This window comes from Plectropomus leopardus, chromosome 20 (assembly GCF_008729295.1).
Source record: "Plectropomus leopardus isolate mb chromosome 20, YSFRI_Pleo_2.0, whole genome shotgun sequence".
Taxonomy (NCBI): Eukaryota; Metazoa; Chordata; class Actinopteri; order Perciformes; family Serranidae; genus Plectropomus; species Plectropomus leopardus.
Genome location: NC_056482.1, coordinates 4,126,813 through 4,149,478, shown reverse-complemented (window position 1 = coordinate 4,149,478; position 22,666 = coordinate 4,126,813). Strand labels below are relative to the sequence as shown.

At 39.0% G+C, this 22,666-nt stretch overlaps 1 protein-coding gene across 1 annotated transcript in view; it reads right to left on the bottom strand.

Annotated features, from left to right (window-relative positions):
• LOC121960061 (junction-mediating and -regulatory protein-like) overlaps nucleotides 1-22,666 on the bottom strand; it is a 34,216-nt gene that overhangs the window by 8,386 nt on the left and 3,164 nt on the right. The window contains exons 2-4 of the mRNA XM_042509659.1: nucleotides 14,060-14,233; nucleotides 1,342-1,492; nucleotides 832-1,001 (exon numbers count right to left, since the gene is read on the bottom strand). Of these exons, the coding sequence (XP_042365593.1) occupies nucleotides 832-1,001; nucleotides 1,342-1,492; nucleotides 14,060-14,233 (495 nt within the window). The remainder of the gene's footprint in view (nucleotides 1-831; nucleotides 1,002-1,341; nucleotides 1,493-14,059; nucleotides 14,234-22,666) is intronic.

Below are 22,666 nucleotides of genomic sequence, written 5' to 3'. Positions count from 1 at the left end.
ACTCTTGTTACTGTCAGTCAGGTCCATTTATGATTTGACTTTTGAGGCACTTCACTTATACATTTACATATCATGCTACTTAATACTTCCACTGAACTACATTTTGAGACCCAATTTTGTACTTTTTAACACAAGTTTCACTTTTATGAGCTGCAACATTAAGGTGATGTACACAAGAATGCATGACTTACTTTAATAATATAATATATATGATTTCGACATTCTGCATAGTAAGTATGTTTGCTGAACCAAAACCTGTGCACTTTTATTTAAGTCAGAATTTGTTTGCAGAACTTTAACTTGTAATAGAGTATCTCTATACTGTGATATTGTTACTTTTACTTCACTGAATACTTCATTCCCCAAATGACCATTTGTATATCAGATACTAACCCTGTGTTACATGGAATTTGTGAAGACATTTTTTACTTTTGTTTTACAAAGGTTTAACTTTTGTTAAACTTGGACCCCACTTACCTTAACTCAGCTACAATTTTTCAGGTTTTTGGATTCTTTGTTTACCCTAGAGACATGCAAAAAACAAACAAACAAAAAAAACCCCAAACGCTTCCTTCGTGAATTTAAGGCAACGGGGGGAGTAAGTAATATAAAAATGGTCACTTGGACGGGTTAAGTTTTACTTTAAGTAAAGACGTTTGTTTTTCTTAAACCACTGGTTATTGTGGCATCTGACAAACTCATCTAGTGTATCAGCGTTTTTAAGCACACAATCAGATAAACTTCAAGATCTGACATTAACACACAGCTGGGTCTACATCAGTGGAGAATTTCCTTGTGAGTAGCATCAGTGTGTGTCCTGGTGTACTTTACCTCCTCCTTCAAGCCATGTTTCCTCTGTTCCAGGCATATTTCCTTGGCTCTCATCAGCTGCAGAGTTTCTTTGGAAACAGCGTACTGTAGCCGCTCCATGCGTTCCACCGCTGCTGCCCACGCCGACTTGCCAAACTTCCTCTGGTCTGCACGCATCCGCTCATATAAAGCTGTAACACATATTAAATGTCAGAAATTGACTATTCATCATGTAGTTGATAAACTACATGAGTTGATTTTGCTATGAATTACATAGCAAAATGATGATATATTAAACTTTTTTTTTTTTTTTTTAAATTTCTGGAGGCAGGGGGGGCTTGTAGATATGACTTTGGTATGTGAAAGCCATCAAACATGGAGAATGTTGGTTTTAAATCACCCCTACGTGGAGTTTTAAGTGCACTTTGTTATAGAGTAAACATACAAAACAAAAGGTTCAAAGATCGCAGCAACGACAAAAGCCCCTGACTGTTTTATAAATGCAGGAAATGCCTCCTCTAGTGTGTTTACCTTTCTGTGCCCGTGTTGTGGTTTCAAAGAACTTGACAGTCAGGTCCTGTATAGAGAGCACGGCGGCGTGAGCCTTCTTCTGCCACTCTTCATCCTCTTTCCTCAGGCTCTCCACTCTACGAGGACCCAAGCGCTCCGTCTCCAGTGAGATCTGATGGGGGTCAAAGAAAGCAGGTCGTTATCTGCAGTTCAGTCAGTGCAGATATAGTGCATCATGGCCACAGTTTATATCAGCAGTTCTCGTCACTCCTATTGTTATTCTATTCTTTGTCTTACTTTTAGCCTACGTAAAGTGAAAGCCACACATCAACAACATCCAGAAAAGCTGCTGACTTATTTTGGCCTGGGCTCATCTGAGACAAACTGACACAAAGTGTAAAGGTGTGCTGTGGTCTGACGAGTCCACATTTCAAACTGTTCAAAGCCATATATCAACAACATCCAGGAACGCTGCCGACTAACATGGACTGTCACAAAGTGGAAAAGCGTAATGTGGTCTGACGAGTACACATTTCAAACTTTTGAAAGCCATAAATCAACAACTTCCAGAAATACTTCCATCACCTTTGGGCCTGAGCTCATCTGACATGGACTGACACACTGTGGACTGACACACGGTCCACATTTCAAATTGCTGAAAGCATTATATCAACAACATCCTGAAACACTGCAGACTCATTTGGGCCTGAGCTCATTTGAAACAGACTGACACAAAGTACAACAGTGTGCTGCAGTCTGACGAGTCCATATCTCAAATTTGTTTTTGGAAATCATGGACATTGTGTCCTAAACTCCACATTGGATTCAGTGAGCTTGAGCTTGCAAACTGGCACCATTAAAGTTCCTGTTTGCAATGTACCCATGATGTATAGACAACTATCACTGTATTACTTTAACAGTGAAGAAAATTTTAAAAACATGATCATTTTCAGGCAAGTTTTGGAGTTACATTAAGCATCTTTTTTTGTGATTTCTCAGCAGATTTATGTACCTTAATTCATGACGGACATTGAAATGTTAGCCTCAAACTAGCTATAAAAATATGTGTATCACGTCTGTGTGTTCAGTTTTGAGGTATGAGGTATTTGGTGAGATACCACTAATATGACCAACTGCAAAAATGTGGCGCTGACGGTTTTGATTGCCTCCACTACCCGAGTGCCAAAATACAAATACTAACTTATTACTGTCTAGAGCACTAGCATGCACAGGTCCCTTTCTCCTCACACAGTATCTTTGTCTCAGCTCTCTCCCTCTGTGAACTCCATGAACTCTCCCCTGAAAACCCTGATAGGACCAGTCACCACACTGCTCTGTAATACCAGCAGGTTACAGCAGATGGTGGTAACAGTGACCAAAGGCATGCCTGTGCATGTTTATGTTTAGAGTGACACTAACCCAGTGTCCTACTGGGCTGCTGGAACAATAAATACGGAAAAGAGAAGAAAAAATCTCTCATAACAAAAAAATCTCTATACACTCTAGAAGAAGTTTATATTACGTGGCACAAGAGTGCATGTCAGCCACGGCTCATGTTTCACAGTTCACCGGCTCGTGTCGGGCCATGTGAAAAAGAGTGAGAAACAGGGAAAAAGCAGTGCCACGTGGAGTCCTGTCCTGGGTGTTGACTGAGAGCAGACCCCCCGCCCCTGTGTCCTTCCCCCTCCTCCAAGAGAAGACCACATGGAACAAAATGTACACAGACACATTAACTCCCTGTGAGGGCCTCGTGCACAGTCAGTCATATATTAATATCTTAATGTAAAACAGATGCATCTAGGTGCTCAAAAATAAACACCAACAAACCTCAAATGCCTTGATTTATGTCATCCAGCATACTCAGTGTATTGTAGTGTGTGTGTGTGTGTGTGTGTGTGTGTGTGTGTGTGTGTGTGTGTGTGTGTGTGAGACTGCACGTGAGGCACAAGAACAGGGAGTGGTTTCGGAGGTGAAACTGGGAGCGAATTGGGGAGGAGACATTACGTCAGAGACCAGAAAGAAAAAGTCTGATAGAAGAAAAGAAAAAAAAAAAAATCAGGAATGAGAGAAGTCAAGAAGTTAATTTTCAGCAGCGGTCTCACTGTTCAGGTATCCTTTAACAGAAAAGGATACAGTGCCAGCAGCAACATGTGAACACATGTGAAGAGAAGAGCAGGCTCCAGCATTGAACACCCACAGAGCACCAAAAGCAGAAGAAATGTGCCGTCAGCAGATCAGTCAGACCTGGTGACATGTCACACTGCCTCTGACACTTGACATTTAAAACCATCTGCTGTTTACCTTTTGTTCCTGTGGTTGTTGAACTGAAGCAAAACATATTTGTATCAAGTTAGCCCATGCCTGTCACTCTGTTGTTGGACTGGTTTCATGCAAAGCAGAAAGCATCCATCCATCCATCTGTTTGTTCTTGTGTTTGATGTACAGTTAGATCTGCACTCCTTTACAGCGATCTCTCTGTAATTTAACATGTCGTCTTAACGTGTGAATGAGCACCCCTGGTCACTTTTACATACAGGACACATGTCTGAACTGAATGTGTTTGGGTTAGTATAAAAGCTGCAGCAACAGCTCAAAAGATGCTTTGTGTAACTCCTCCTGTACAGATCACTGATCCTTGCTCCGCAACACTGGCTCCCTGTTGCTTTTAGAATAGATTTTTAGGTATATTTGATTACTTAAGAAGCCTTGCTTCAAGTTGCTTATCTGATCTGTATTGCCCAACATCCCTTCTTGCACCCTGAAGTCCTCCACCCACTTTTTAGAATTGTCATTAGGTGGTTTTAACTTGTGTTTTTTTTTTTTTTACATTTTAGTTTATCCAAGTTCATCTTGTGTGTGTCCCTTCTTAACCATTCGGTTTCCCCTCTCTAAATCCAGACAGTTTTATGGGTCTGATCCAGTCAGAGCTGATCAGGTCGATGGATGAGAGGAGCAGCTGCTGCAGATTCTTTGACCGAACAAGAGCGATCAGTGGTTTCACTTTCACTGCGCCTGGTGTTCTACTGCTCTGATGTTGCCCACAAAACGTTCAATAACCAAATGGTGCTATTTTTCAACAGTGCTCCTAATGAACGGTCAGTCTCAAAAAATATCAAATCAATTTGTGGTGGCAGATGTTTTCATGGCGGCAGGCCACCACAAAAAATTAACACGTAAGAAACCCTGTCTGTGTTTTACTATGTGCCAAGTGTTTGGCTCTTTTTTTTGTTTCTATGTCTTTGTTTTTAAATGTGTTTTTTATGAACACTTTGTGACTTTTTTGCTGATAAAATAAAAATGTATTATTATCATCATTATTATATAACATTATTATTTGCACATATTATCCTGCCTTAGAAATTAATTTATCACTTCAATTATTGTCCCCTTTGTGTAAAGTCAATATATTAAACAAGGAAACACTTTGAAAGAGACAATTTTTAAGTGTTGAGGTGATGGATCTTCTAATGTCTCCTCTCACAAGAAGAATGCACGTTGCCTGTACAACTCACGATTGACAGAAAGGGATCGAACCTGACGCAGCAAAAGAAAACAACATCTGTTGACATAAACCCGTAGAGCTCTGCAGCAGTGCATTTTGGCTGAGTGAAAAAAAATATCAAGCCTGACTGAACAAACAAGACACGTTGATATTTCCCTTTCACCTGTTACCTACTGCTGTCACTCAGTACAGTTCATGACCTAAACCCTTTTTCATGAATGACACACAATGTAAACACCACTCATTCACCACTACTCATAATCATACGGGCTGACACAGAGACTGAGGACAGATGAGCTCACAGAGAACAATTCTGTAAGCCTAACTTTTCATGTGAGTCCAATATACTCACTTTTCTTTCATACTTCAGTCACATCGTCGCTCTGTGGCACATCAGACTGTTGTAATGCTCAGTTAACTTGTTTATTAGAACTTTTCTTATGCACAACTGAAAACAGGCAGGATTTGCCTTAACACCTCTGGTCAGCAGCTACTGGTGACAAAACACAGACGTGTCAAATTCTCTGAAAATAGAAGTGACGCCTGTTCCTGTGGTGAAGTGCTGGGATTACAGCATCGTGGTGTCATGGTGGGAACTTATCTTATTTGGTTAAAATAGTGTTAGATAGTAGGCAGGTGTTTTTTTGTGGGGGATGGGTGGACATTAACACTGGTGAGCTCTACAAAGCTAGGTTAGGATGATGGCCAGCAGGTTTTTTTAAAAAATTCCCTCTAATGCAAAGGCCAGCACAAACAATGGAGTATTGAGTGTTGTGCCTGAGAGCTCCATTAGTTGTCCATAAACTTCTGAAGGAATACTCCACTTTGCATATTAATTACTCACCTCATGTGATTTGATTTCAGCAAAAAGAACCTTTGATTTTCCCCACATGCCCCCATGGTGACTGAAGAATCCAGAAAAGCAGAGAAAAATCTAGATGAATTGAAGTTATAGAAGGCTGTGTTTACTACTGCAGTTTACAAAACCCTCACGCACATCAAACATTATCACAAAAACGCTCTCATGCACCTGCGCTGTGTTTTAAATGTTACGGTTCGAGCAAAAATGCACTGATCATATGACTAGATAAATGAGACATGGATTATTATGCATGACTTGTGTGAACAAATGTTTTGAATTAATTTTGCTGTTGTTAAAGGCTGACCCCTAAGACTTCAATTAACCAAGAATTCCCTGTGTTTTTGGAGTCTTCGTTAAATACGGAGGCATGTGCGAAAAACGAAGTTATCTTCCCAAATTCGACAGAACACAGGGTGAGTAACTGATATACAAATGATCATTTGGTGGGTGAAGTATTCCTTTAAAACACATCAGTGAGCCACACACTCGTACTGGGTGACATGTTCCCTCATTACCATGAACACACACTGTAGTTTATTTGGATTAAATCCCACATAAGGCGTCCCACAGCTCCAAATACTCATGAAAGCACCAAATGCGGATTAATCTTCCTCTGAAAATAGTCCCCATTAAATGTACTATTTGCTCCTGTTTGAGTGATGTTTGCTTTATTTCCTAAAATCTACAGTGTCTTGCTGCTTTGGGAAGTTTCTTGTCTTTTTAAGAAAATAAACTGTGTTTTTGTGAGACATATTTTCAAGGAATTTGTTTACAAAAAGAAAACCACTCCAGCGTTATCCTTTAAGACACAGAGACAAGTGATAGCTTATCACCAAGGAAACGCTGGAAACATCTGTTGCTCCTCCACCGCTCATTTATAAAAATCGAATCTGTGCCCCTTTGCATTTACATTTACATGTACAAATATCTGGGTTGAGTCCAGTCTATCTGCTGTAAATTTGCATTATACATTAAAATACAGACATTGAATTTGGATTTGTCAGGATTTAAAATCATTCATTTGATTAATTCAGAGCTGAAAGACCTTGTTTTTTTTATTAATTAATTGATGGACAAAAAAAATGTATCTGCAGTATCTGGATTTACTGCTTTTCTTTGTTTTACATCATCATGATCTGTATGTGGGACAAACAAAACATTTGAAGACTGCATCTCAGGCTTCAGAAATTTGTGACAGGCATTTTTGTACTATTTCCTGACATTTTATAGACCAAATGATCACCTGGAAAAATAATTACATTAATCATTAATGAATATTGTCCTTAAAATGAATTACTTATTATTGAATCTATATAGTTGATATCTATAAATGTGCAAGAGTCATGATATATTTAAAAGAAAATCTTAATACAAATCGACATTCAGGTGTATCATTTACTAATGTCGTGGTCATAGTGCCAAATAATTTGCATATTGTCTTATGTGATGTTTCAAAATTTGTGTAAAATTTGCTTGACAGCTGGAGGTATACCTGGCAGGTGTTTAAGGGACCGCCATGACAACAGTTGTCATGTAATAATGCAGTAGAAACAGTAACTGGAGCTCACTTTGTTACAAAAGTATCTCAGACACGTTCCAGAGAAACCTCATTTTTAATTCATGGCTGCCCTCTGACCCTCCAGGCAACAGGACACCGGCACTGCATCATTTCAGCGTGCAAATAAGGCCATCCAACAATGCACCATTCTCCAAAATACTCGACACCTTTTGTTGTAGATTCATTCAGGTGATCATTCATTCACTGCTCCACCTGCTCTTTCATTCACTGACTCTCTGAAGCTTAGATGACTGTGGAGAGCAGACAGAGTTTACATCTAACTGCTGCAATGATTATCGGATAGGTCGATCAACAAAAAAAAAAACTATTTATTTTGGTGTCAAGCAACACAAGTTTCAGCTTCTCATTTGTGAGGATTTGCAGCTTACTCGGTTTTATGTAATAAAAGGATTTCCCCAACATTCATTTATTTGTGGTGGTCTAACACTATAAAAACAGCCGCAACAAATAGAGTCCCTATTTTTGGAGCCTGAACGAACATTAGGAGCACTGTTAAAATAAATATATAAAACACAGATTCAAATACATCTGCACCTAGTTTGAAAGGGGGACTTAATAAGTAAGAGATAAATAACCAAAAGAAACCACTGAAAAGTTTTAAAAGACCTCTGCTTCTGCCGCTATCTACTGTTGACCTGTTCTCCTGCCTGTCTGTGACGTCACACGGACACACAAGACAACGCACACACACACACACACACACACACACGCCAGCTGACAGAGAGGCCGACTACCTCTCCAGCTGTAAGTTCGGCAGTGGGAATAAAGCCATTTAGTGGGTTTACCCGTGTTTAAAAAACCTGCGTGCACCCACCAATTGCTGTGGAAATGAGGTAAATGATATAAAGGGACACACACATTTAAAAGGAAGAAAAAAAGTCAGCCACAGCCACACACTCACTCATTCTGCGTGAAACACTGTCATGCACATCCATATTTTCTCACTTTCTGTACATTTAAATTGGTCACAAAAAGGGATAATCACTAGTTTATTTACTACTGCTGAGAAAGAAAAAGAACTGCCTGCATTGCATGCATGAACCCACAGAAGACTGTGACACAGAACGAGGGCCGCAACCAACTCCCCCATTTATTTATTGATTTATTTATACTGTCCCTGCATTTTTACACAGAACCAAATGATGGCGCGACATTCTGCGCCAGTGTGTGATTATACATTATATTGGAGCATCCTAAGATCAAAAGAGGTATGTCAGGTGTGAAGTTTAACACACAAGCTACCGCCTCCAGTGTGACAGATAATATATGTGTCGTTGGCAGCGCTCTCTAAACAATGACAAAGGCATAACATGTCAATCACAATCAAATCTCCCGCTGTGGGTCACAGACATAAACACATTGTCAAAATGTCACACGTGTGCCGCCCATAGTCACATCTTTCCGGCGTCATGTATTACACAGAGTTCTTGACTGCGCTGTTACTACCTCTGTTACAGGCTCAGAGGTGGGACCGCTCTGTCCACCCCTTCCGTGATTGGATGTTATGAACAGAACAGCGCGGCAGTGTAATAGTTTATAAATGTATAAATGCAGCTAAAGAGACACACACATTAGCTGTTAATTAAGTGTAAAAACTGTGTAGCCTCTGACCACAGCAACCTTAACACAGCCCAGAAAAACACCACGTTGACTCCCCCTAACCTCCTGTACAGCAGTCCTTCTACGGTTTGACACCTCTAGTGAGTTAAATCTTTTCCTCAGTCTGGCTTTGAGCCTGAGCCTGTGTTGGCTTCACAGCATCCTCACACGTGTCCGTGTGTTTTCACACATGCAGATGAGGTGAGGACAGCCTGTAATTCTACCAAGCAACTGATACTCTGCTCTGCTCCTTTTCACCTCACCTTTGGGGCATTAAGTAGGATGCAAACTGCATGTAAATGACAGTTGCCTATGTCCGTATTGCCCACTCCCTCTCCTTCCCTTTTTCACGAAAGCGGAGGATCTCCTTGATCCCCTGTCTCATCAGTTTGAGAGAAACCAAGCACCTCTTCCAGCTTCATGAAGTCATTTGCATACAGTTTTGTTTTCAGCTGTTGGATGGCCCCAAGGGGAGCAGGTGGTGAAGCTGGAAAGTTTGCCCTTCAACAGACTTCAGATTGTCAGGAAGCTTCATGAGGCAGGTCAGAAGCATGCAGAATGGTTAGAGGGGGTTGCACAGACAAGACTTCAGGTAAAAGTGACACGATCCATGTTTCCAGGAATTTAGTAATGCACCTATATGAAGCTGGAGGACTCAAAAGACAGATGAAAGTCAAGGCATCAGAGATTAAGATGTCCTGACTATTAGCACCAAACACAGGAAACTACAGCGCCCATAATGCAGCTCAAAAGTATCTTTCATTAGATACTCTCTGCCTCCTAAATGACCACTTCTTTCAATCTCAGCACCTCTGCCTTAAGTAATGAGGGATGCATAGACAGGAAATGGCTCTCTGTGAAGGTTTTACATTCCCTACAAAGAAATTAACACCTTTCATTGCCTAACGTGGGTAGATTTTCTGTTTAGAGAGGAAATCTCAGAGGGCTGTCTGCCACACTGGTGGGTTAAACTTTGTATCAAAATAGTCATGAAAACTATGCTGAGAGTCTCTTAAAATTCTGCTATGACCTATTTGAGATAGGAGGTTTTATGTCAAATGCAGACTTTTCACTGATCGTTTTTTAAAAACCTGATTATTTATTTATTTATTTTTTGTATTTCATGAATATAAAAGATTTTTGTGTGTGTGTATGTGTCTTGATTGATGGTCACCCAAAATGAGCAATTAAAATATGGCAATCTAGGCTATGGAGAATTGAGAGGACAATTTTTAATTTTTCCTAACTCTTTTTTAGTAAAAATAACTAATTGACTATAAAGAAAATAATCTTCTGATTTGCTGATTATGAAAATAACTGTTAGTTGCTTTCAGGTGATGACATTCAATCCCACATAAAAATACGAACACCAGCAATGTGTTAGATTGTCTCTTAATACATTTTTGACTTCCCCACTGTGTTTTTGCCATTTAGTCCTAAATTAATTCATTCCTACTGGTAAATCTTCAAAAAGGGGTCACTAAATAAGCGGTTTCATTCTTTTAAAAAGCTGCTGGACACTGTTATTGTTGGCAGTGTCACTCAAAAAGAGGTAACACAGACAGGGGCAGGTCCAATTCAAGGACTTTTAAGTACGCTTTAAAGCACTAATTTTTATTTTCAAGGATTTAAATTGTTTCTCCACAACCATCAACAACATCATCCACAGTCAGACAAGCACAGCTGCTGATTTACTGCCAAATTACAGCTCATAACTTGTGCTAACGGCAAACGCTGCTCTGGTGTGAATGCTTGGCTTGGGCGATACATCCCGGTGCTGACTATTTACTAGGTTTTACCGATGTATTGCTGCTTTAAGCTCATAGGGTGTTATACCCTATAATAACTGCAAGCATGTCTGTTTTTGTTTGACTAGTTTAAAACATTTCTCTTATACTTTTCAGAAAAAAAATTATCTTTCTGTTCTCCTCTCAATTATATTCAAGAACTTTTTTAGTGATTTTCAAGGTTTAAAACATGCTACATAAATAAAATTGCCATTGCAATTTGTTGGGGACTGGCGGATTAATCTACATTTGGTATATGTTAATGGCAGTGGAACTGTGTATGTGGGATTAAGTCCAAATAAACTGCAGTGTGTGTGTGTGTGTGTGTGTGTGTGTGTGTGTGTGTGTTTGTGTGTGTTCATGGTTATGGGAAAATGTCAACCCAGTGTAACAGTGTGGCTCACTGATGTGCTTTTAATAGTTTTTGTACAACAATGGAGCTCTTTGGCACAGAGGAAGTAAGTATATAGGAATTTCATGTACCCGCAATACTTGTTAGTAGATATAATCATAGTTTGTTTTGAAATTGTCAAGGTATATGTCAACCATAATAAAAATATCAAACAACACACTGATCCTTTAAGAAAAAGTGTGACAAAAACTCTGGTGATTCAGAGAACCGTCTCAATTTAGATCTGCATCCGCCCAAGAACTCAAATACCATCACACTGTGATACACACTCATAAAACACACCCACACAGTCCCTTGTGCTGGTTAGTGACACGATGCTGGATGAGCATGCTGTGTATGGAATGTAGTTTAGAGACGGGAAAGTACTCACAACACAACAGAGAGTGTCTGAGGACAGATACAGAGACGGCATGCGTCCTGCATAATGTCAAAGGCTGCACAAGTTGCACAGTCCAGAAAAACTCAAACATACAGCCTTTAGCCTGCTGATGTTATTTCACACAGTTGGATAAGCCTGGTATTTCTGCGTCTTCTCTCCGCCACTGACTTTCTCCTCTGCTGTGTTTTTTCGGACTCACTGGATGGGACTCTTAAGTTACGTGGTATGGACACACCTGTGCACAGTGGTTTCTCTGACTTCAAAGGCTCCGTCCAAAATTAGCGCACTATATTTACTGCCAGTCATTTTATTTGAATGTCAAACTTCTGTTCTGTGTTAGTGTTTTTACTGCAATTGTATAGCCTGGCGGGCCTGGAAACACCAAACAAGACAAAAAAAAAGTATTTTTTATATATATTCATTTCAGTAATTCTCTTTCATTCATTCTGCAGCGGTATGCACCCCTGTGAGTCCAGGAATGAGGAAGGTTTCTGTGATTAATTCCTGCAGGTAAAGTGAGGATATTGTCCCTATTGGATAAAAATCGGCTCAGTAGTGAATGAATCCCTGCATGTTGACAAATTTCATGTTTGTTTTTTTGCTGAGCCAGGGAAAAAAAACATATCAGAGTTTGTTTTTTTGTCTTTGTTGTTTCCTGATAAGTTTGCTCAAATTTATTCATGTTAACCCTTTTAGTTTTATGGAAAGCGAGTACTCCGCCAGACTCTGTTGGAAAAAGTAGCCTTTTAACCAACACTCATGAGGTTGGCTTGTGTTCTCTGACTAGTTTGGCATGCACATCACACACCAGTCACAGTTTTGTTTGGCATTTCCTCCTGATTTATAAACCAGATTTAACGGTGGCGAGCTTTTTTTTTTTTGTTTGTTTTGGTTTATGTAGCTTGTGGGCTGATAAATATTTTGAAAAATGATAAATATTTCAAGAAATCTCAAGTGTTAAATCTAAGAATGTAATTTGGCGGTATGTGGAAGAATGAGTGTTTAACTGAGAGAGGAGACATTTCCCTTCCCAACCCACCACTCTGCCAGGCCACAGCAGTTAACCTTAGAGGAACACTGCATATAGAGTGCTTTAAATATTACCATAATCTTCCCAAATACTTTTTACTAACAATCCCACAAAGTGAGGCATTTTATGGACTGCAGTGGTGCAATGCTATTCTTATCAGTGGTGTCACAAAATGATGATGATTCATGTGATGAAGCATTTAAAATCGCTATATACTGCTCACTATAGAGCTCAAACAGTGAAGCACAGGGAGTGAAAGACGACAAGGTAAAATAATGCATCAAGTGAGAGGAAGGAGGCAAAGTGTCAGATATGAAAATAAAATAAACTATGATCACAAAGGGAGTGGTGACATATCGCTCTTCCACTAAAATCAGCATGTGGATAGGTTTTTTTAAAAAAAAATATAGACTACAGAGTCCTTTCCAATTGACAGATGAGCAGAGCTGTATACACGGCTCTACAGCAGACGGATATGCCTTTCTGTGCGTGTGTGTGTGTGTGTGTGTTTGGTTTTTTTTTTCTAGTGTCACTAATGTCACCTTTAATGTCGCTGACAGGCCACAAAAACAGGTTGGTAAACAGTAGAAAGCAGCATGGAGGCCAGTGAAAATGTTGCATCGGTTACTTCTTTGTTATATCTCTTACTTTTTCTGTCTCCTTTTAAACACAGTTCAGACTAATTTGGAAACACAACACTCTGGTGTGACTGAAGGAGCTTCACTGTGGGGGCTGGAGAGGTATGTAGGCGCTCGTTAGATAGAGGGAAGTATCCCTTTAATCAATTTATAGTCTGGCTTTGTTGCTGTACTGATAAATATGGAATCTCATGTTTATAGTTAGAAAGAAAAAAAATTATCAGTTTTCCTGTTGAATTTCAACATATCCCAACTCGTTTATTCAGAAATGACCTAAATGTTGAACAAGCGCACTTTGAGTGTGAAGGACTCTGACCTATTGACCCAACAGGCATGTGTTAAGACTGATTCCAGCTGTTTGAGAAAGGACAGATTAGTCTGTGGATTTACTTCCCTTTTCAAGCCTCTAATGAAGAAAAACAACAAAGATGGAGTGGAGAAAGAGAGTGGAAAACAGAAGAGTGTGCTGAGGCTGCAGAATTACTGAGTGGTTTAGTGGCTGCTGTAATAATACTTATGCTGGTTGTTAAGCCGCTCTGGGTGGAGGGGGGAAAAAGCCTCTCTGGCTGATCCTCTGCCCTCCACAGCCCCCAAGCTACAGGCTAGCTACTACACCATCATCATCGCCGCCACATGTATCCTCAGCAACTAATGTCATTACAGTGGGCTTAGGAGCTCAGTCGAGGACATCATCAGGCCTCATCTCTCAGCACTATCCATGGCTTTTAAAACTGCATGAATAGCATTGTAACTGATGGTGTACGCTGTAGGAGAGAGGTGCAGTCAAAGTGTGTTCCAGGACAGTTAGCCGGCTACTGTGAGGTCTAAACCGACTTAAATCAAGCCCTAAAACAGATGGTATTTGGATCGGTGTGTGTGTGTGTGTGTGTGTGTGTGTGTGTGTGTGTGTGTGTGTGTGTGTGTGTGTGTGTGTGTGCTCGTGTGTTTTACCTTAATCTGCTGTCTGCGCAGCATTGCCAGTTCCCTCATGTCCCTGAAAGGCTGAAGCAGGTAGTGGTAGAGCTGAGTCGTCGCCTCCAGCAGCTCTCCGTACGCCTCGTCCTCCTCGGGGTACACCTGCAGCAGCTCCACCATGCTGTCCATAGCTTTGTGTTTGTCCAACACCTGGGACAAAAAAAAACATGCAGAGAAAAGATGTAGCTGGAAATTGAAGCTGACAGAGATTTACAGGACGCAACATATATGGTTCCATAGTTTAAGGACAAGGATGGTCTTATTTTAGTCAATAAACCAATGATGTATTAATCCGTCTCCTTAGGGCACTGTAACATAAGCAAACTTAACACTGGCAAATTATTGCCTCTGGCTCACTTCCATTCAATGTGAGCAACAGGGCAAATAAAACATGTCCAAACAGTGGCAAAGCAGATTCACTGCTCCTTGTCTAGAGTTCAAATTTGGTGAACTTTGACTGGAGATTTTGCAGCCTCAACAAAGTCCTAATAAGTATGTGAGGAGGAGACACACACCAGCTGATATTGTAGTGCAGTCCGTCTGGAGTGATATGCTGGCTACAGTCCAGGAAGATTGACTTTTCACCCTTGACAGTAGGCAGGTTTCTATTACAGATTTGCACAAAACTCGCGATGTTATGCAACTTCTCCTCTTGCAATAACATTCCAAGAAGCATGGATGGATGTTCAAAACATTAGCAGCTTTATTTCTATTGCTGCCACCACACTAGCCGTCATTATTTGGGATGAGGGATAAATTGTGGATTCAAAACTTCCAACTTTCGAAGAGTTATGCGATGCAATAACACCTTTCGTAGTGCCAGCTGCATCATGCCCAAGGGAGTCAGCTTCTACCGACAAACGCACAGCCATAGCATCATGTGACATGCAATTTATTGTGTGTCTTTTCATGCAGTTTACTGTTGACAATAACAAAAATATATAAATCAGTATTTAAATCACCTCAACCGTCAACTGAGACGGAAATTTAGGCACAAAATGCCACTTTATGCACAAGACCTGAAAATACTGTCAGGTGTACAAAAGAGCCTGTTTCATAAGGGTAGTTCTAAGTAAGATCATGGGTGTAATGCTAGCTTTGCTCATTTCAATGGAAAACTGGATTTTAGCGTGTAATGAGTCAAATTCTGACTAATTCATGATTACAATGAGTCCTAAACAAAAGCTCTTTGAAAGCTCTAGGGAAAAAAAAACCTAATCTATAAAAGTGAGAGTAAAGAGTGAGAGAGTTTTTGTGTGCATGTGTGTGGTCAGTAATGATACCATAAAATATATTGTTTAAGTGCAGTACAATGAGAATAAATTGGCCTGCACTGTTGCTGATTTGTACCATATGCCCTGCTGTCCACAGACTGCTCATTGTTCCACAGATAAACGCTTTCAAAACAGCTATTGTACACACAAATACAATTCATGTCGCAGCTCTCAGAAACCAGTGGCTCTAATTCATACGGCACAATACTGCTCCTTCACTTCTGCGTCAGATAATATTGAAATGTGCCACCACCCAATCTTCGTCCAAAGCGGTGGATAAAGTGCTCCTCTCTCTGCAAGGAGCTATAGATATGAATGGAGACTCTTATATTAACTCCAGGCTGCTTTTCCAAAGCCCTCCACGTTGGGGATAGACACTGCACGATTCAGCTCTAACACTGCTCCTACTGTTTACCTTGGGCCTGTGTCTCCGTGGTAACCACTGGCCGGCCGTACACCGACTCCCTGCCCCTGCAGTCGCTCCGAGCCAGCACAACCCCTGGGCTAAATGAGACCAGTCCTGTCTGGGTAAAAGATACGCAAAGCTACGAAGTGCTGTGTTTTATGTGCTATTTCAACTTTTAAATCTTTTACCGACACAAATACTCGAATAACTGGGTTGTTGGTGATTTTCTTTTACTGCCTCATTTGATGACAGACCTGTTTTTTTTACAATGCAGCATTCTCATTTCCTGCTTTAGTTGCATTTACATAGTCAAATCTATTTTTTCAATGATGAAAGGCAAGTAGCAGGAGGGCCTGTGACTGTTTGGCTTGTGAGCTGATGAGTCTGCAGTTCAAAAAGGCAGCAGGATTACCTTTCTTAATTAGAGCCGAAACAATTAGTTGACTAATTAGTTAGACGACTGACAGAAATAGCAATGTTCTTCTATTTTTGTAGTCAAAGTCATTTTTCAAACAAAAAATACCAAACATTCCCCAATCAAAGATTCCAAATTATGAGGATTTGCTTTCGATTTTCTTTGCAAGTTTCTCTATCTTTGGATTTTAGGTTGTTGCTCAGACAAAAAAAAAGGAAATTCAAGAACTTCCTTTGGGCTTCAGGAATTTGCAGTGGGGAATCTTCATTATTTTCTGATATTTTAAACAAAAGATTAATGAAAAATGATTAATGACGTTTCTATCAAATGTGGAATAAATGGATCAAATTTATAACCCCACAACAAGCACACTTAATATGAGCCCACTACTGTTTCAACATCCCCTTCTCTTTTCGATAGGACCACACATGTACATGTTAAAGTAAGTGAGCATATGTGGATATAGAAGTATTATATGTTTTTTTAACAAAAACAATGAGGAAAAAATAAATAAAAGAAGAGGAAAGAAATTAAATGCAATTATCTTGGAAATGTTACTATATCTGCATTACACAGGCATTATAATTGTAAGTATTGGAGGCTGTCGTTATAAAAGTCACAAATAAAAAGAAGATTACAGAAAAAAAATGCCTGCTAGATGCAGCCCTGGTTTTAAAGGGAAAGCTCACCCCAAAAATCAAAAAATATTTTTTTCCTCTTACTTTTAGTGCTATTTAATAGTCTAGATCATTTTAGTGTGAGTTGCAGAGTGTTGGAGATATCGGCTGTAGAGACATCTGCCTTCTTTCCAGTATAATGGAACTAGATGGCACTTGGCTTGTGGAGCTCAAAGCGACAAAAAAAATACATTTAAAAAAACTCAACAACATTGTCTCTTTCCAGAAATCATGACCTGGTTACTCGAGATAATCCACAGACCTTGTTGTGAGGAGTTTCATGTAGGAACTATTTTCTTTACTGAACAGGGACTACCCTGCATTTATTCATGCACAAGAGGTTTGTTCTCGTGACAGCACACAATGCAAACATTAATGGTAACCTCCTTGGCTGAACTGTAAAATTAGCCACCTCAGTGTAGCTAACTGTTGATTATTGGAGACTAACTGCACAACATGTGACTAAAATACCCAAGTTAAGCTAAATATTATGTTTTCTTGGATAATTTTTGCAACTCTCTGGTGACTTAATGGCAATAGCTTTTATAAGCATTTAATACAGTTAAAAGCTGCAAATGTAGTCTCGTGCCTGATTTTAAATTTAAATATTCACACACATTTTTATTCCTCTTAGTGTTGATGAATCGCCAATATTGCTGTATGGTTTTCCAAACCAAACAACAAAAATAGAAGTGGTTGAGCTTAAGGGTAAATGTAATGTTGTAGCTGTAGTAACTTTAATACATTAGCTGAAACTGTCACACTATATTCATACAGCAGTACATGAGACAGATAATCTGTGGGGAAAAAAATCTGTTCTTCTGCCATATTGAATTGCTTCTAATTGCATCACCACTCGTGAAACAACCAATCAGAGCAGAGGAGTCTCTAACGCTGCTGTCATTCACTGCTTGTGAACTGCAGTCAAACTGTCAAACTGGACAGCGCAGATCAAATATGAATCAAGACTTTGTTACTGCGCTGTCTATTTCTTAACTCAAGAGTTTTCAGAAACATATTTTAGTGTACTGTTCAGCTGTAAAATGAGAAAGTTGGTCCGGCCAGTGTGCGGTGCTTGGAGTGTTACTCGACTGTTTCCAAATTAACAGCAGGGTCACAAACTCTCTCAATTTAGAGCTAAACAATAAACTAAGGCAAGTTTCTGAAAACATTTGAGGTCAAAAATAGACAGTGCAGTAACAGAATCTTGACTCACAGTTGATCAGCGCTGCCTTGTTTGACTGCAGTTCTTGTGCGTTGACTGACATGATTGACAGCTGTGTTTGACATTTCTAAGCCCTGATTGGTTGTCTTTGTTCAGCAACAGTAGATTCTTGCAAATGCCATTAGACAACAAGGAGGAGGAAGATTTTTTTTCCACAGACTGTCTGTGGATACAGTGACAGTTTCAGCAAACATAACACAAAGTAATTTTCATAAAAGCTACCAACTGTAGCTATGATACTTATTTCTTACTTTTCCAACGCATTTGAAAGATGTGTTTACATGATCCTGTGCTAAATTTAGCTCTGAAGTCGACAGAAAGCCCTCCAGAATGCAACGAGTGCATAATTACAGGAGTGATGAGCTATAGCATAGCTGCTCCAGCCCTATCATCAGGACTAACTCTTCCAGTTTGTTGGTGCTAAATCTGCTCCGTCTAGCTGGAGCACTTTCCTCTCTGCCTTTTAATTGAAGCATCTCACAGGAGGAACACAGCTCACTGTGATCTGAGCTCAGACTGAATGAACACAGAGGAGACCCGATATGCTATGCAAGTCTTAAGGGGAATACCAGTTATCCTTCCCAGAAATAGTACTCAATGGCAAGGTTCTTTGCAAAGCTGCCACCACCTGTGAATCAGCTGAACTTGGATCTACAGCTAGAAATAATCTGAGCAATGTAGGTTCAGGTTTTTGCATGTTTATTTTCTCAATTATTGTATTTAGAGATGAATAAGAGGATCAATGGTACCTGTAGCCAGCAGAGGCATATAATATTACTGCTTTCAGCTCAAAGATAAAGCAGACACATTATTTGCAGTGCAAATAAATGCTCTAGTGTGTGACATTAATTGAAACACTACCTGCACTGTGCAATGTAAACAAAGTAAGCTTAAACGGCTTACACAAAGCCACAGTATGGAAGAATAACCCCAATGTGGCACTAGTGGCTAATGTGCATACTCATCATGACAAAACACAAAAAAGTCACATTAACATACAAAACATACAGTAGTTAACTGCCTATTTCCCTATTTGAGACTGAGATAATTGTATGTAAAGTGCAGAAATATGGATGTGGATTACAGTGTTTCCCACACAATAAGAGTGTGGCTGGCAATGAGGGGCAACAGAAAACTTTCAGGGTTTTTTCATTTCTTTTAAGTCCATGTGTGCCCTTGTATCATTCTGTGTCCCCTCTCTTAAGTCAGAGGTTTTCTTGGTTCCATGACTGCAGCACAGTCAGAGATCTCCATAAGTTTTTTCCACTTCCACTGCTCCTGACATTCTTCTGCTCCTTCTGTGCCCAGAGTATACTGGTGCAATGAATCAGAATATATATACCAAAAGCGCTCCTAATGAACAGTCCAGTTTAAAATAGAAAATGTATTTATCAAGACAGATGTTTTAAAATTTATGTGTGGGAAACCCTGGATTATTACCGTTTTGACAGAAAACTCAAATCAGCAACAATTTTGATAATCCGCCTTTTAAAGAAAATATGTCCAAAATTCTGTGGTTCCAGCTCTCAAATATAAATATGTACTGGTTTTCGTTGCTTTTATGGCAGCAAACTGAATATCATTAAGTTTAGAACGCACAACAAGACGTTTACTTATGGTAACTAAAAGGACCAGGAACTTTTTGCAATTTTCTTTTACACGCTAAACTATTAAATCAAAAAAATAAACAGTAGAGTAATTGATAACTAAAATGAAATCAAATAAATGTGCTAAGTCTGCATTATACCCGTACATTTCTATGTCCAACAAACACTGTAATGTAAACACAAAGCCTGCTTTAATCACATGGTTAAAACTTCATCTAACCCTCAATACAAATTGAGTTAATGTTTCATCAGCTGTCAAGCGCTTTCATCACACATGAACAACTACAAAGCAAATCCATTAAAATGTAACTATTAGCTTGCAACATGTCAGGTTTACTGTAGGTGAGCCTATTCCTGTTTAAGAACAGGCCAGATAAGGAAAAAACCTGAAAACTCTGGTCAGTGATTGACAGATCCATGCCCTACATCTAAGGAGTGTTTTGCACCAGTCTGTCTTTTTGCAGATTTGGCCCAGTTATCATCACAAACAGGCCTGAGACTGGGCCTGCATCTTGTAATAAAAGTATTAACAATGATTCTCTAGCTGCTCCATAAATCCAAATAAAACCAGGGTCCAAAAAACACCAGCAGAAGGAGTATTAGGCTGAGCAATGGTGCTGTAACTAACAATCAATTAATGTGCTGATTGCTGTCCCAATCACTCAATTTATCTATAAAAATCCTAGTAAATATCTGAAAAATGTCTATTTTAACTCCCCACAGCCCACCATAATGTATTCAGACAGTATTTTCTATTCAATTAATAGGCCAAAACTCAAATATATTCAGTAGACTCTCAAGTATGTAGACAAGCATCAAATCTTCACATTAGAGAGGCTGGAACCAGAAAAATTTGCAGAGTTTTGGTTGAAAAATTAGTAAAAAATATTATACATTACACATATAGTTGCAATAGCTCTGCAGTACATTAGAAAGTTAACTGTCATACTACTGTAGATTAAAAAAAGAAGACAAAACTCTCCTTTAACAGACATGTTTAAGGACATGTGTCCTCTTTTTCTTTCTGTGTCAACATGTCTTGACTGCAGCCTTTTAGGGGCAGGTCAGCGCTTTGCTTTTTATAGTGCCTACAGTCAAAGTTTATTAAGAATGGACTTAGTGGCCAGGAAAATATAAACACGTGCTATCTAATAAAGCTGTCTGTGCATAAATACAACCTCTGCGGTTGTTGACTCCATCTCAGAGTGATGATCTGTTAGGCTGTTGCTCTGGATTAAATTATATCATGGCATGTTTCTCATTTGGGGTTCTTCCATATATGTAAATGGGTTGGACAAAATACCAAAAACAATTCACAAGATACATAGATACTTTTGTCTCCGTTGTTGGCTGAAACTAAATGATTTAAAAAAAAAAAAATACTATTGATTCATATGCTGATTGTTTTCTAGATTAAATTGACTTCAGAGCCCAAAGGGTGTCAGAAAATAGTGAAAATTGTCCATTGCCGATCCAAGAGCCCACACTGATGCCATCAAGTTGCTTGTTTTGTTCCGAGCAAAAACCAAAAACTAAAAGATATTCAATCATGATGACATTAAACAGAAAAGAACAGCGTATCTTCACATTGGAGAGTCTTACGCCACATAATGTTGCTTGAAAATAACTTTGATGTTAATTACACCGTCAAAATAGTTGCTGATTATTTTTTTTGACTGTCAATCTACTAATCATTTCATAATGTCATTAACCATCCTTTCATACTTTACCCTTTGAAACCTGAACTGATATCAGTTTTCTTGTGTACACCTTTTACAAGTACTTAAACCTTTAAAACTTGAGTAAATTTGTTTGATTTCTTTTTTAAAAAAAAACATGAGGGGAAAGGAAATGAGCAACTTGGCATGAAATGCCTCACAAATTGCACAAAAAAAAAAAAATCTGAAGTGACAAAGAAATGACCTGGATATTATCTTAAAAAGAGAGAGAGAGTCAGTCAATACAAAATAAAATATCAAATATAGGAGGGAACATAAATAATTTATATTTATCAATATATGATAAAATTAGGTGAGAGAAAATTTCAGCTCATTTTCTTATCTCTTCTTATTATTTTATTGCTTATTTTGGGCTCATTTCTTGTTAAGTTGCTCTTTAAAAAAAAAAAAAAAAAAAAGAAATCAAGCCAATTTGTTCAGGTTTCAAAGGGTTAAAAATAGGAAAGTATCAATACTTTGTCTTTAGCCTGTCTATTAGTACCAGTATCACTGTACTGGTTTTGGTACTGGTATAGTATTTTTTTAAAAAATGATACCCAGCCTATTTGTCGTATATGATAGTAAACTTTGGACATCATCTTGGACAGTGGGAATCCATTCTTAACTATTATCTCACATTTTATAGATAAAATAACTTTGAGTTGATTCATCTTTTTTTGCATCCCCACAGATTTTGTACACTAGATCAGATACGTGATGATCTGTGTCATTTTAATAAAACCACGTGCAACAATCTGTTTTGGAGTTGTGTCACAAGTGAGACATCAAGTGTCATTAGATTCTTTCTTCCTGGTTGGGCCAAGCCCTTCCTCGGCTGTTTGTTTGCAAATCAGTTGAACAACGCAGCAGGTGGAATGACTGCCTGAGGCTTCGTCTCCTCTCTGAACACACACTGAGGGACTGTGACCATGAGCTATGGTAGTTTCTGCGCTAATCTTGCTGGACTTGTCACATCTACTCTAAATGCTAGGAAATATTTGCGGTGGTGGAATGTAACTAAGTATATTTATGCAAGTGCTGTACTTGAGTACAAATTTAAGGCATTTGAACTTGAGTAGTCCAATTGTATGCCACTACGTGTCATCTTTTTCTTAGCCACTTTAAAAAAAAGTCCCACCTAAAAAATATGAATCAGTTTGAATATACGCAATCTTTAGAGTATTTTGTCCTGATTTTTACTGCTAGAATATCGATCCAAAACAGTCTGCGCCAAGTTTGAAAGAGAGACTGATTAAGTTGT